Source organism: Macrobrachium rosenbergii, chromosome 46 (genome assembly GCF_040412425.1).
Source record: "Macrobrachium rosenbergii isolate ZJJX-2024 chromosome 46, ASM4041242v1, whole genome shotgun sequence".
NCBI lineage: Eukaryota > Metazoa > Arthropoda > Malacostraca > Decapoda > Palaemonidae > Macrobrachium > Macrobrachium rosenbergii.
In genome coordinates this window covers 4456486-4471134 of record NC_089786.1, presented here as the reverse complement: position 1 = coordinate 4471134, position 14649 = coordinate 4456486, and the positions used below count along the sequence as shown (strand labels likewise).

The 14649-nt window shown below is 37.5% G+C and overlaps 1 protein-coding gene across 5 annotated transcripts; it reads left to right on the top strand.

Moving 5' to 3' along the window:
• The first annotated feature begins 720 nt into the window (after positions 1-720).
• Positions 721-13612, top strand: LOC136830184 (uncharacterized). 5 transcript variants are annotated; one of them, XM_067089450.1, is made up of 5 exons: positions 721-875; positions 8646-9219; positions 10251-10540; positions 11666-11792; positions 12615-13612. In XM_067089450.1, exons 2-5 carry the CDS (start codon positions 9007-9009, stop codon positions 12792-12794), a joined length of 810 nt encoding a protein of 269 aa, XP_066945551.1. In that variant the 5' UTR covers positions 721-875; positions 8646-9006; the 3' UTR covers positions 12795-13612. The 5 variants fall into 5 exon arrangements, with proteins under 5 accessions (XP_066945551.1, XP_066945550.1, XP_066945554.1 ...); XM_067089449.1 differs by having other exon boundaries at positions 744-898; XM_067089453.1 differs by lacking the exon at positions 721-875 and adding an exon at positions 4684-5016.
• Positions 13613-14649: the final 1037 nt, after the last annotated feature.

The following is a 14649-nucleotide window of genomic DNA, read 5'->3' as shown; positions in this document are numbered from 1 at the left end:
ATTGGTCAGGAACTCGAATTTTTCTTTCAAGAAGGACATAAACTGGAAAAGGAGAGTATTTACGAGGAAAAATCTAATTCCAGAAATTTCTGATTAGTAACTGTCAGATACTGTATCTATACAATTTCTTGTTTATCATAGTATATCTCTCGGCGTTCTGAACATTCTATACAGAATCAAAAAACGAATTGAAAAGAAATTATTTTGTGCTGATGACGCTAGTGTAACAAAGCCACCATCCGTGACAACAGAGAGAGAGAGAGAGAGAGAGAGAGAGAGAGAGAGAGAGAGAGAGAGAGAGAGAGAGCCCAAAGCCATAGGACTAAAATTTTATTCCAATTTTTAGAGAGCCCAAAGCCATAGGACTAAAATTTTATTCCAATTTTTAGAGAGAGAGAGAGAGTAGCAAAAGCCTAAAGACATAGGACTAAGATTTTATTCCATTATTTTAGAGAGAGAGAGAGAGAGAGAGAGAGCCTAAAGCTTAAAGCCATAGGACTAAGATTTTATTCCATTCTCAGAGAGAGAAAGAGAGACCAAAAGCCTTTTTTAGGGAGAGAGAGAGAGAGAGAGAGAGAGAGAGAGAGAGAGAGAGAGAGAGAGAGAGAGAGAGAGAGAGCAAAGGCCACAACAACATTCTTAGGAAAAGCAACAGGTGGTACTAAACCCTCATAGCAAAAGAAACGAAGCCTAGAGTTGCCTCCCAGGGTGTCTATTGAGAGCAGAGCTCACGTCTTCCAGCAGTCAGTCCTCCAGTCGATCCACAGCAGCCCTGGAAGGTTGAGGTCCACCTGCTGTAGCTGCATTCGATTAAAACGCTCAGCTCACTTCGTAATCTGGTGGCTGGACTCACTCTGACGCTTGTGATATCAGTGGTGATTATCGAGTGATAATATTGGTAATGAACAGTCTTGATGATAAATAGCAAGGTTCGAAGAAACAATAGTGTTTTTTGCTGGTGTTCTTTGAAATCAGTGTCAAACGAGTGTTTTTTTTTTTTTATCAAGTGGAGTGGTTTCAATGTTGTGGTTTTTAGTCTACAGTGGATTGTAGATGTGGATTACAGATTCATTTGAGATTCTCTCTTTTTTTTTCTCTGGTGGAAAACTTCGAAATACGAGCTTTAGTGCTTTTAAACCTTATCTAGACGCATACCATTAGCAGAAAACAATATAGTTACCAGTGTAATAATAAAAAAACTAAAAAGAAAAATTCAGTGATAACAAAACCATCTGTAAGTCTAGAACATTATCTGACACAAGAATTATGTAATTTCACGCTTGTCTGCGCAAGGTGTAATTATTCTTAAAAAAACAATATCAAGCAATTTTATTTATTGTTCCTCGCGGTTTTCCGCACTTTTCTGTGCGCCCGGCTTAGTGAGACCATCACTTAAATGTCTCATTACCTTCAGACATATGCTTCAATTCATGACAGCTCTGTCCAGTAATGTCTTTCCTGTGTGGGAAAAGTATTTTGTTATCTTTCATAAATACTTTAAACCCGGAGATTATATCTTTCTTTTATCTGGCCTGAGGCTTTCAGTATCTGTATTTTCTTCTCCAGAATGTTTTTCCCCTTTTATTTTAATAACGGTTCTGGGCCTGGTACAGGCACTGGGTTATCTGCCATATTAACTCTGGGATTCCCATCCTGATTTTGTTTTTCCTGATTCTGAAAAAAAAATCATGGCTGAGAAGTTCAGCTTTTGCTGAGTTGAGAAGGTAAAACTGAACGCTCTATTTAATGATATTTTACGTAAACAGGCACCTAAATGTTTAGGTAACACCTTGTGTAAATGCACTGAACATAGCATTGTTGTTGATACTCATTTTACATGGAAATGCACTAGTATATAAAAATAAATGAGAAGTCAGGTGGTGTTTACACCATAGCTGCTCATAAGAATGGTTTGGCCTCGTCTATTAAATCTTGTTCATTTAAAATTTTATCAAACAAAAAGGAACGGCTCATTTACTTAAAGTAGGCTTTCCAGTCAATTATAAGTTAATAACTTTCAAGTTTCAGATTAAATTTCCTTTCTCCTATCTCATCATTTTTGTCTTGAATGAATAAATTGGTAAAAATTCCATTAATACTTCGTGATGTCAAACAATAACACACACACACACACACACACACACACACACACTGAGGGTCTACCTTCATTTGCACAAGGAGTCAACTTAACGAACTGAAAGTCTCCAAGTGTGAAGTCTGAAAAATTATGCTGAACATCTTACCCTCCTTTATATGTAAATAGTATATATACATACAACATATATTTCCAGTGCCCCTTTTCCGTTTATAGTAACAGCAATCACTTGTGTGTGCAGTCAAACATCAATAGACATTGCCAGTACAAACTTAGGTCTGCGTTTATTTGTATGTCTGCCAGCAAACATTACCAAAGATATCCTGTACAGATTTTCCACGAATGTCTACATGCATCCATTAATAATCATAGACGAAAGAATGTCCACTTTTCCATAGATCTCTACAAGCAAACATGTATAAAAGTGTCTGATGCAGAAGTAGGTCTATGTAGGTCTACTCTGTCTATATCAGAACAAAATCTCCCTTCCCGCCATCTCTTAGGGCCAAACCGACCGTTTGGGTGATCAAGGCGTAATTAATATCCATTGAGGCTTTGTCATTAACAGTTGTTGTTTTCCTGAACGACCAGCAATTATGTCCGGAATATATAATTCATCTGGGGAGAATAAATTATCGACCAATAGTACTCATAGTACACTTGCTTGATGGAAAGTTCCCCCTTGTCTAAGATGGTTAGGGAAAGTTCGGTTAAATATATTGTCCGTTTTTCATTAAATCTCTCTTTTTAATATGTATAATTTTTGTATACATGTGTGTCTATCTGCTTATTGTTTCTTTTATGTTCGTGTCTTCACAACATTCACCATTATTAGGTAGTTGTGTTAACTTTTGTGTTATAGGTTTCTTACGCACGCATAAGAATCTCTTCACTACGAGTATATTGTGTAGTGTCTAAAGAACTTAATTTTGCGCTTTTGAATATGGCAGTAATTTATTAATCTTTGTTAAGAGGTTTAACGAATAAATTCCCTTCGATTCTTGATGAAACTTTTTCCTATAAAAGACGATTGTATCTCATTTGAAAAGAAAACGTCTACGACCACTGAGCTGTGAAATTACACTTTTTTATTTCTTTATTTTTTAGTAACTTAACTGAAGCAGAACAACAGAAATGTTTCGGCAGCTCAAGCGTAAAGTGAAAAGAAAGCTAAATAAAAATGGAAAAGTCCAAGTTGTTGTTTTATGTTGAATAACTATAAGATAGCTTTATCGATTGTCAGTTAACACTAGACCAATGGACTGGAATTCGTAGGAAATGTGGATTAAGAAGAATTATATTTTGAAATTCGGTTTACGAAGTATATTCTCCTGTTTGAGAGAGAGAGAGAGAGAGAGAGAGAGAGAGAGAGAGAGGAAAACTACTCTATATAGCAGATTAACGGCCTAATCAGAAGAGGCAACCAGATCTTAGAGTGACCGCAAGTAACAACAGTCCAATTACGGCGAAGGCCTCTTTTATGGGGCTTTCGGAAACCGTGAGGCAGGAAACGTATCACAGCGAAGCCACAAAGCGGAAAACTGGTCGTGAAGTTAAACCTGCAGGCCAGCTCACCAGCAGCAGCGCTTTCCAGCCGCCTTCTTGTTGGAAATCGTGATGTACTGCCTTCAGATATGACTGACCATGGCTTCTTTTCAAGTGCTTCCATTGTACGAGGCCACAATGACCGCAATGTAAATGTAAATCTTGTATAATCGTCCCTGTAGTCTTTACGCTAACTGTTATAACGGTGGTTGAACACCATCTTCACAAGGGTGCTTTCTTCAGGATAATTACTCAAGAATATTCAGTAAAGAACGTGTTTTCCAGAATGAAGAGAACCAGATGACAGTACTTGATGAGACAAAAGCCATTAGGCCTAAATTACTCTTTAATTAATATATTTTTTTCGGTTTACTAATGGACGCCCTTTGGAAATTAAAAACTTTAAGAGTACCAGTGATTGAAGACCCAGTCCACAGCTCTTGATAAAGCTGATGCTGGAAAATGAAAAGTAAGTATCACAATAACTAGACCTAAATCGCTTTCATGCTCTCTCGTATTGCATGGTCATATATCATAAATACCTTAGGATAACGTAAAGACTGAGGAATACCAATGGATGACTGGATCTTTTGCATCCGATAAATAATGATGGTACACAATGGTTCAACCACTAGCATTTGCTGGAACTGAAGAAAGTGATCCGTTGTTTCCAGCCATCTGAAACCCTATCACCAGCGGTAGGGCTAATGATCATTGATGACTGAGTGATCTTCAGTAGGTTTTTTCCTTTCTTTCCTTCTGGTCAATGTCAGAGGAAATGTGCATTGGAAAATGCTCCAGAAGCGGCAGTAAACAGCTGTGGTTTCTTGGTGGTTGAGCGTAAGTGATCTATATATTTAGCATATGGCGCCGACTGTCTGGTGGCTGGTTATGCTTCCGAGACGCTGGGTGATCGGAAAAAGGGATTTTCATTCTTTTCACGTTTTGCAAGGGCTCTTAGTACAAAATAATCCTTGTTTTATTTGTTACTGATGCATGCTGCAAAATCGTTCAGTTTTTATGTCTGGATAATTGGCTTTGAGCGAACATAACTCAGTGCGCTTCAGTGTTTGAACACAGCACCTTCGGACACATAAGCTGAACGTGCTTTATCAACACTCGTCTGTTTATCAGGCTGGTGTCTATCAACAGAGGTCATCGAAGCCTCATGTTATAAACACGAATCCTTAACCAACAAGGAACCATTTGGATTTCACAAATTGTCGACAATACTATGTACTTTACTTGGGTGTAGTATTTTATGTAAAGTGATGCTGTATAGCTTACGCATGCAATGCAAACCAGTTTTGCTTTACAAATCTAAAGGTGTAATCGCTTTCCCACTCTGATGCACACACACAAACATGATTCATACGGTGGGTAGAAACTGAAGTTATTCGCTTTGACAGTGTATAATGAAATATTTAATTTCATTCAACTTTGTCTAAACACTGATTTTGGCCCGTCTCTGATACCATTTTGTAACACCGAAGATTGTCGTTCTCATAGTCCACTAGACCGAGGTTTAGGTTTTGTCTAAAATGCTATAAGTTTTTTTTTATTATTGTCATGAAAATAACTGACGTTCCAGATGACGGAAACCCTTTAAACTGTCATCACTTCAAAGAGAAGTCTAGGTCTATCTTTCATCTGATGAATAAAAATCGAAACTGCTGACAGATTTCCAGAAGCCCCAAACTGTGAACTCGAGTGTATATCAACCTGCATGGAACACATTCGCCACTAAAATAATCCTAAACTAATTGATATAAAGGGGATTTGCAGTCCTCATAGATCATCATTTCGATAGTTACGGCATTTAATTAAAAATTACACACTCATTTTGGAACACTTTCTAGCAAAAAATTCTTATTCAGGTTAGGAGAGGGAAGAGTTTGGCAGACATGACGAGTGAAATGTAGGTCTATACTGACCTCCTTTCCTCACTGGATTTTCCTTTTCGTTTATAACCACATTTATTGTAGTACTCCTGCAAATTTTCCCAGTATAGGTAAGGGTGGTGATATATTACTGATGAAGTTTCCTTTCTATAGGCCTACCACCATCAAGATTTGAAATCTCGGTGGAGAGGGGAGGGAGAGTGGCAGTGGTTACGGTTTTCTACCGTAGTCCTTGAAATTGAAGTCCATTGAGTCCAGCCAGCGTGAGTCCGTGAGAGGCAAAGATGAAATTGAAGTCATCCATTGAGTCCAGCCAGACACCGTGAGAGGCAAAGATAAAAGTCCCATCGAACAGTTATGTGTGGACGCAGCTAAAAAAAGCATGCAGCAGCAGTAATTGTTCCATTATCTGCAATGTTCCCACATTTCTCATTGAACAATATAAAAGCTTATATTGACTATTTTTATAGGTTAAGCAAGCTCTGCTGTGTAAAATATCCATACAACTACACTGGAAGGAAAGCATGAGGGCAAAGTAGGTCCTCATAACAGTGAGATACCACAAAAACATCATTTTCTTTCCGCTATTATTTTACAAAAGTCTAAAGAAATGTCAGTGAGCAATGATGGTCTAAACTTCTTCGCGAAACCACCTAGTGAGACTATAACCCTCTTCACTAGAATGAGACCGTAACGAAGTTATACTTTACATAATCTGGGTTCTTGTGTTCTTCAGAAATGCTCATAAAGATATATAATGCCAGTTAGCCACTGTAAGCACGTTGCCCTTAGTCATTCATTGCGGTTTTACTCGAATTTTGCGGGGTTGTAAAATGTCTGCCAACTGCTCCGCTGATTTTTATGCTGGTCAGTCATCATCGGTCTAGGAGGGAGGGAGGTTGATTCGCACCAATGCAGTTGGATTTTTCTGTCTTTTTCTTTAAATCTTTACTGTAAGATTGATTTGGTTTTTTATCATTACTTCAAGCCTTTGCTCCTTTTTTTATTGGACCATACAAGTACAGTAGGTTTTCATTCCATCGAGAGAGGATTTTTCACATACATGCATACACAAACATACACACACATATACATATGTATAACGTGTGTATTTATGTTTGTATATATGTATGTGTGGGTATGTATATATATAATATACTGTATATAATATATATGTTTCCATGCATGCCTGCGTCCCATTCATTCACTCTCACATATGCACACACTCATGAAAACAGGTCAGCACCTCCTTTGCTCCTCAAGCAAAATATAGGTCGAGTTTTCAAATAAACGAGAATTTAAACTACTTATGCAGTGTGCGTTCCACAGCTGCACCCGGGTAACTGAAAACAATTAGCAAATATCGCTTTTGAGGATCTTTCAAGAATCCGTTCGTTTGCTCGGAACTGTTCGTGAGAAAATACTGCAGCTTTTCTTTGTTGGATATTTTGTTAGTTTTTTTTTTATACTAATGAGGGCTTGGATTTCATCTGGAAGGTGTTGCGTTTTCCGTTCCACCTGTAATTACCGTGTGGGGGCGAGGAAGCCGCCAGGTGAACAAGTGCTTTGATGGACTGGAAAAGCGTGCCCTTTTGTAGTATAATTGTCTTGAGTCTAGTTCATTATAATTCGCCCAAACGGTACTTTGAGAAACTAACTTTGTGATCATATAAGTATGGCATATTGCGTTATAGTTATCTCTTCATTTAATTTTAACATGAAAAAGAAAAGTGTTATTTAAATATTAATATTCAGTATTTTTCATGCTGTTACATTTTTTATCAGGACTATCTATCATCCTAATAATTATTTTTCAATTTTTAGAACAGACACCTTCAGCTAAAGTAGGGAATCAGTTTTAAAAGAACAATAATAATCTTATGATATATGTATATATACATACATACATATACATTATATGTAATGTATATATATTAATGATGTATATCTAATATATATATTATATATATATATATATATATATATACGTATGTATGTGCGTATTCATATACGTACATACAATATACACACGATACTCGTAACCTGTGCTCCCATTTCGCACAAGCGAATAAATCACATTTTAACCAAAACCTACCATATAGCAGTCGAAGGTCAGTGTTGCCATATGGCCCTCAGCCATATAGTGTAGGGTGGAAGAGTAATTGCTCGTATCATTTAAGGCGGATAATAATTATGTTACCTGGGGAAGGAAGGTAGGAGACGTTACATAAAGCATGTTGAGATTCAGGTTAATTAGCGATGGTAGGCGTTATCAGCGAACGATAACGACCTGCCTAGTTTTCCTCTTACGTTTAAAGGACCTCCTGCCCCCCGCCCCCCTCTCTTACATCTCTCTCTCACTCTCACACATACACACAGTCTCTCTCTCTCTCACAGTCTCTCTATCTCTCTCTCACACACACAGTCTCTCTATCTCTCTCTCACACACACAGTGTCTTTCTCTCTCTCTCACACACACAGTGTCTTTCTCTCTCTCTCTCTCACACACACAGTGTCTCTCTCTCCCTCACACACACGCAGTCTCTCTCTCACTCTCTCCCTCACACACACACACAGTGTCTCTCTCTCTCTCTCTCACACACACACACACACTGTATCCCTCTCTCTCACCCTCTCACGCACACACAATCTCTCTCTCTCACACACACACAGTCTCTCTCTCTCACATAGTGCCCCTCTCACATACACACATTTAGAAGGTGTTGGAGTGGCTTTGTTTATGTGTATACATAATGCCTCTCTCTCTCAAACACACACACACAGTCTCTCTCTCTCTCTCTCTCTCTCTCTCTCTCTCTCTCTCTCTCTCTCTCTCTCTCATACACAGTGTCAGTGTGCTGTACAGTGCCAGTGTTCATGTACACCAGACCATAGCATTAACATTGCTGAGGAAGGAACAACCTTCCTTCCTGTATTATGTACACTGAAACTTGAAGACATAAAAAGTTTGTAATGTTACCTTTGAGCAATATTTCTTGATGTCTTATTTCGCTTTACTTATGTGTTTCTCAGTTGTTGCTTGTTAGATTACCCATACGCATCATTAGTAGTAATAATTAACTGTTGTGTATATTTTCAAGCAGATCCCCCGCTCTTCAAGAACAATTATCTACGAAACTTTATATATCGGGTGAAGAAATATGATAAGCACCCTTTCCCGACAATGCAGCCCCGTGACAGATGGCAGTGAGGTGAGAAGGCCAGTCAGTGGACGAAGCATGTGTTCGAACTTGACACAGAATCCAGCGATGGGTTAACAGTAACTTCAGTCAGTGATCGACTAAATCTAAAAACAATTACCAAGAGAAAGAGTCGCTGGAAAGTAAACAATAATGACTCACGACAAAGTGGTATACAGCTCTTCTTGTTGTCCAACCTCCATCTTCTTCTTCTTCTTGCCGTAAACCTCGGAGATTCGTAAACCTATACCTTCCTAAATCCAACATGGCGACCCGTTGGGAGGGCGAAAACCTCCTGGTGAAATTAAGCGGAATCCTACGCTTCTGCTGTGAGTCTGTGGTGGTTCCTTCCTCAAGCACCGCTCCCTCCTACAACTCCGTGTTACCCCAAGGATACCACAGGGGTGAAGCTGTGGACGAACCCCAAGTAATCACGGATCCCGACCCGTGGGGACAACGGCTCGCCAATCACAGGCTGGTGAGTATAGGGGCCTCCGCTCATTACTTATTTGTACTATAGTTATTATTTGTTATACAGTTATTTAGTTTGGGGTTTCGTCCTATTTCGTACCAGAGACACCAGGAGTTACCAGGCAAAAGAACCATAGCATATAAAAACTTAAATTTGATATAAAATACTCAAATACTAATATTAATTCGATATAAAATGTTGCTACAATAGATATCATCAGCTGGATGAAAATGTAGAGACTCGGTTGTGTCCTTAACAGCGCCTCCCATTCCTATAGGAAATGACTCACACACTGCATCCACACTTTTTTTTTTATCTCACAACGGCGAAAGGAATTAAAAAATAAGTGGAAGACTTAATCCGTGGAATCTGAGACCACAACTCGCAAAAGTCAGCCATAAAAAAACAGTAAAGCGATAAGGTTTTTACACTACGGAAAAATGAGAAGGGTTCGGTGACTCGCAGTAAACCTTATAATATTCGCACCTGGTTTCACAGAAAAGTCTTTAACCTAGATGGAAGTGAGGCGTACTTTTTTTTTTTTTGTCCAGAGAACCTCTGTGACAGTACATAATCCAAGATACCACTTTCAGCTCTTATCGGTTCCCATTCGTCTATTTCCCGTCTGTGGGTATACCATCAGTGTACCTCACACAATGCGCTGTAGGCAATACTTAAAGTTTTTCACAGCGTTCGTTAGACCCGTAGCTGCAACCCCTTTCGTTCCTTTTGCTGTACCTCCGTTCATGTTCTTTTTCTTCTATCTTGCTTTCCACACTCCCTTAATTATTTTCAGCACTGAATGACTCCATAGGTCCCAGCGCTTGGCCTATTGGGGCGAATGCAGAGTAAGGGGTCCGGCTTACTGTAGGCCTAGTAGGCATTTCAGAGGGAATATGACTTAACCAGACTTACCTTAGCATAACCTAACCTAGGATACCGTGCCCTGACCTGGTAATTTTACATTCCAATTCCAGTTTTACTCCTTTTGTCTATTACCAATTCCCTTTTGTCAAATGCCTCTTCTCATCCCACAGGAAGGCGCCCGCTACACCATAATCCCCACGATCTCGGTGGTCCCGCCCTGGGATGATGACACCGCCCAAAACGAGACCAGCAACCTCCCCGATGACCTGACCTTCGGGGAGAGCTTCCGACAGATCCACTACATCAACCCGACGCCCGTCTTGGGTCACCACAGCGACCTGCCGGCTGCGGGCGACCGCGGCGGGAACGCCATCTTGAACGCCACCCAGAGGTTCTACGACGCCCTTCGGGTTGTCCTGCACGGAGGGGGAGTGTCCCCTCCCGAAGTTCCGAGTTTTAGGTAAGGGAGCCGTGACTTTTTTCCTCCCTTTTTTCACTTCTCACTCCCTAGCTTTGGAACTTTCCTCCTGCTTCTGTTTCCTCCATTAGTATTCATTTTCGGCCTGGGCTAGATTGGGACACTGGGTTGACCGTCCCGTTGTTTTTTGGAGGAAGATAATTATTGGATAAATACAAGAAAATGCTTTTATGTTTAGAGAAACTAACAAAACTCTCTCTCTCTCATTCGTGGTGTGGCCAAATTTTCTTACAAGATTGAAATTTTGAAATTTGCAACAAATTCATTTTACCCTAACGGCAAGACTACTGGTTTTTCAATCACCAGTTACTTACATTCTCCTTGTAAGTATGTACGTATATATGTATGTATGTATTTATGTATGTGAGAGTGAAAAACAAATTGAGATTACCCACCATACAATTCTTGAGAACCTTTTGGGCCTAAGTACCGTCCATCCAATTAAATGCATATATACATCATATAAATTAATTCCAGTTGCTTGGGAATATTCCTTCGTATTTAGAAACTGATTTATTCTTCCGAACGCGAAACCAACTGATTGCATATCTCTAAAGGATTCGTAACACCCGTCAGCCGACTTTCTCCCAGATTTGACTTATTATAATTCAGTAATCCTCTTGTTTGGTGATAGTTTTTGGAACAACTGCCGTGCTCTTGAATTCTCCCCATGCTTTTGTTTTCCCTGATTCTGTTACAGTAAGACATCTTTTAAGAGGCAGTAAGTCATTTTCTCCTGGATCAAATCTCTTTTATCCATTTCACTTAATTTCATATTCCCATCGGGCCTGGGCTACAAAAGAGCACGTGTCAGTCCCGTCGGCATCGGCATTAATAAAACTAATTAATCTCCATCTCGTTTGGTGACAGTTTTTTTTTTTTTTTGGGGCCACAACTGCCATGATCTGGAATTCTCCCCATGCTTTCTCTTTCCCTGACTCATGTGCAATAAGACATCTTTTAAGAGGAGGCACGTCGCTTTCTCAGGAGTCAAATCTCTGTCTTGTATCCACCCAACTTATTTTGGGCTACAAAAGGCCACTTGCCAGTCCCGTCGGCATCCGCATTAATAAAACTAATTAATCTCTCTTTAAATCTCCCTTTCAGAGACGATGCTGGAGCCGGGATTAACGTCGACGTGGCCGGACTAGCGCCCCACGTCCTCGACAGCTTCGACCCGCAAGTCTCGTCGACCAGAGATCCGGAAGCTTTAGCGATGTCTCCCTTATTGCAGGTCAGATTGATGCCGGTTCCTCCTGAATTTCAGTGGTTCAAGTAATAATAATAATAATAATAATAATAATAATAATAATAATAATAATAATAATAATAATAATAATAATAATAATCGGCTAACCCATAAGTTGCAGTTGCATAGAAGAAAATTAATAATAATAATAATAATAATAATAATAATAATAATAATAATAATAATAATAATAATAATAATAATAATAATAATAGGTTTTGTTAAACGAAATGTCAGATTCAGCAGCATTTATTTTTTATAGTAAACGCCCAATGCGTCTTATCAATTGATAAGACGAATTGAGCGTTTACTATATAAAATAAATGCTGCTGAAACTGACATTTTGTTTAACAAAACCTGTATTAAAGAAGGTCTTTTCCTAATTTTTTAATAATAATAATAATAATAATAATAATATAGGCCAGAGAGATGTCAGTTCTCCTAAATTTCAGTGGTTATATAATAATTCTTAATAATAATAATAATAATAATAATAATAATAGTAATAATATTTAATCAAAAATAATGGGAAATAATAATATTTTTTGTCTTTATGTAATAATAATCTTCTAATCAAAATAATAATAATAATAATGATAATAATAATAATAATTTAATAATAAGGTCACTTTTTGGACTATGTGTCAGTTGTCTTCTCAAGATTCTAATAATAAATAAAATAATAATATGACAATAATTTTAAGGTTAATAAGTAATAATAATAATAAAAATAATAATATAATAATTTTAATAATAATAATAATAATAATAATGACAGTGAATATAAGTGTTTCCTTCCACCTTCAGGTGTGCGCCGCCCTTGGCATCCTGGTGGTGCTGATGGTGATCCTGTTCCACTCGCACCACTTCCGGCGGGACTGCGTGACGGAGAGGCGGGCCCTGAGGCGCGTCGCCCGCCGCTACCACGTCGCCAGAGCCCAGGACGACGTCGAGAGGAACGACGAAGTGACGGACGTGACCTTGTGATATTCGGAGATGTGGTTTCTGCGACTTGACCGAGTTTTAGAAAATAAAAGACGATGTATCTATAAGAAAGCATTTTATTGTTTTCTCGATTTGCTTTCATTCTATTTTATATTTTTTGTGCTTTTATCAAGAATATAAAATGCGATTCATTCGTAAGCAATTATAGAAATGGTTTATGTGACTTTATACTGTGTTTTGAAACAAACAAAATACGGTGCATTTATAAGAAAATATTTTATTGTTTTCTCGATTTGTGTTTTTTTAATTATATTTTGTGCTGTTAAGAAAATATTTTGTTTTCTTGATTTGTGTTTTTGCACGAAGAGTTGAACTTGATTATAATTTGTGTTGTTTTGATTCTGCTTTGCTGCCAGCCCCTGCTTCTGTGTTTTATAAGAAAATAAAATCACAATAACACAGATTCTGTGATATAAAAATCACATAAAACACAGATTTCAATCACTAATGTGAATCTTTTTATTAAACATGAAAATTATGTGCGATTTTCATTTCTGTGTTTTATGTGATATTAAAATCACATAAAACAGATTTTATGAGATTTCAGAATCACATGAAACAGATTTCAATATCACTAATTGTGTGAATTTTTTTTTTATTAAACATGAAATTTGTGTACGATTTTTATTGAAAACAATGAACACGTATGAGATAAAATTGTGTGGCTCTTATTAGACGCCTACAGCTTCTAACTAAACTCTATTAGAGACAAAATACTTGTACCGATATAATTTTAAAAAGATACTTGTACTACACCTTCATAAATAAAAATTATATCCTTAATGGATGCATGAAAATTCTGTGAGATTTATTAACAGACAAAATTAGGAGTGATTTACAATAAAAGTTGAAAAAAATGTCTAGGCTGTTGTCTTGCTCCCTAACTGGACTTTTTAATATTACACAAACATTATTATATATATATTTCTTAGATAAAAAGGCCATCAAAGTTGTCAAATATATCTTACAATGGATAAGCCAGGTGGTCTAAACATATATGAAATGTTTTCCAAGCGCAAAGTAGACCGAATAACTATTGAATTCACTTTCATTTTCTTGCTTCGTCGGTCACTCTATAAATAAAGTTTTCATTCCCATAGTAAAACTGCGTGGTAAGTGGGTGTCCATCTTTTTCTTTCTTTAGAGAAAATACGTTCTATTGCTTATCACATCCAACGCAGCGATATTTCGTAAACAATCGTCTTTATGGTGTACATGAACAGAGAATATTTACAATGTTGGCCAATGGAATTTGCAGAAATGTCTTTTTATTCAAGACAATGTCACCATTAAACGACAAAAAGAAAGCTTTAATATAAATTCAGTGTAATTTCAGTGTACGCTTCAACTAGAGCTCAGGTAATAATAGACAAGATCAAATGTTGGTATTCATTAATCACTTCTTTCTCGGCCATGTGTTAACATAGATTAGATGCTGAATATTGACTGAACTCCTCGTAACTCCGCCCTTAACAAAATGGTATAGCGCCACAGCAAACAAAACCAGATTTCAACTATAGACCTCTACTTTCCAGCACTTGAATTATTTTAATTTAAATGTAGCATCTTGTCGTTTGTACCCAGCGGTAACAATCCGTTTTCACAAAATAGGCATCTTTATTTTTTTCGTATAGACGCCATTACAGCGTCCATTTCATGTATGAGCTCTCACTTTGCTGTTAAAAGTATTGACATAGTATCATGAATATATATTTATAAATTATTTTAATTATATTTTGTATTATATTGACTTAAATTTAATTTAAATATTTTATTTATAGTGAAATATTATCTACTTTTCTTCGATATAATATGGAGATAATACTAAATTACTCGT

Coding starts and splice junctions, on each gene's coding strand:
- LOC136830184 (XM_067089450.1), top strand. CDS start 9,007: ATGGCGACCCGTTGGGAGGGCGAAAACCTCCTGGTGAAATTAAGCGGA. Junction 10,541..11,665: donor CCCGAAGTTCCGAGTTTTAG/GTAAGGGAGCCG, acceptor TCTCCCTTTCAG/AGACGATGCTGGAGCCGGGA. Junction 11,793..12,614: donor CGATGTCTCCCTTATTGCAG/GTCAGATTGATG, acceptor TTCCACCTTCAG/GTGTGCGCCGCCCTTGGCAT.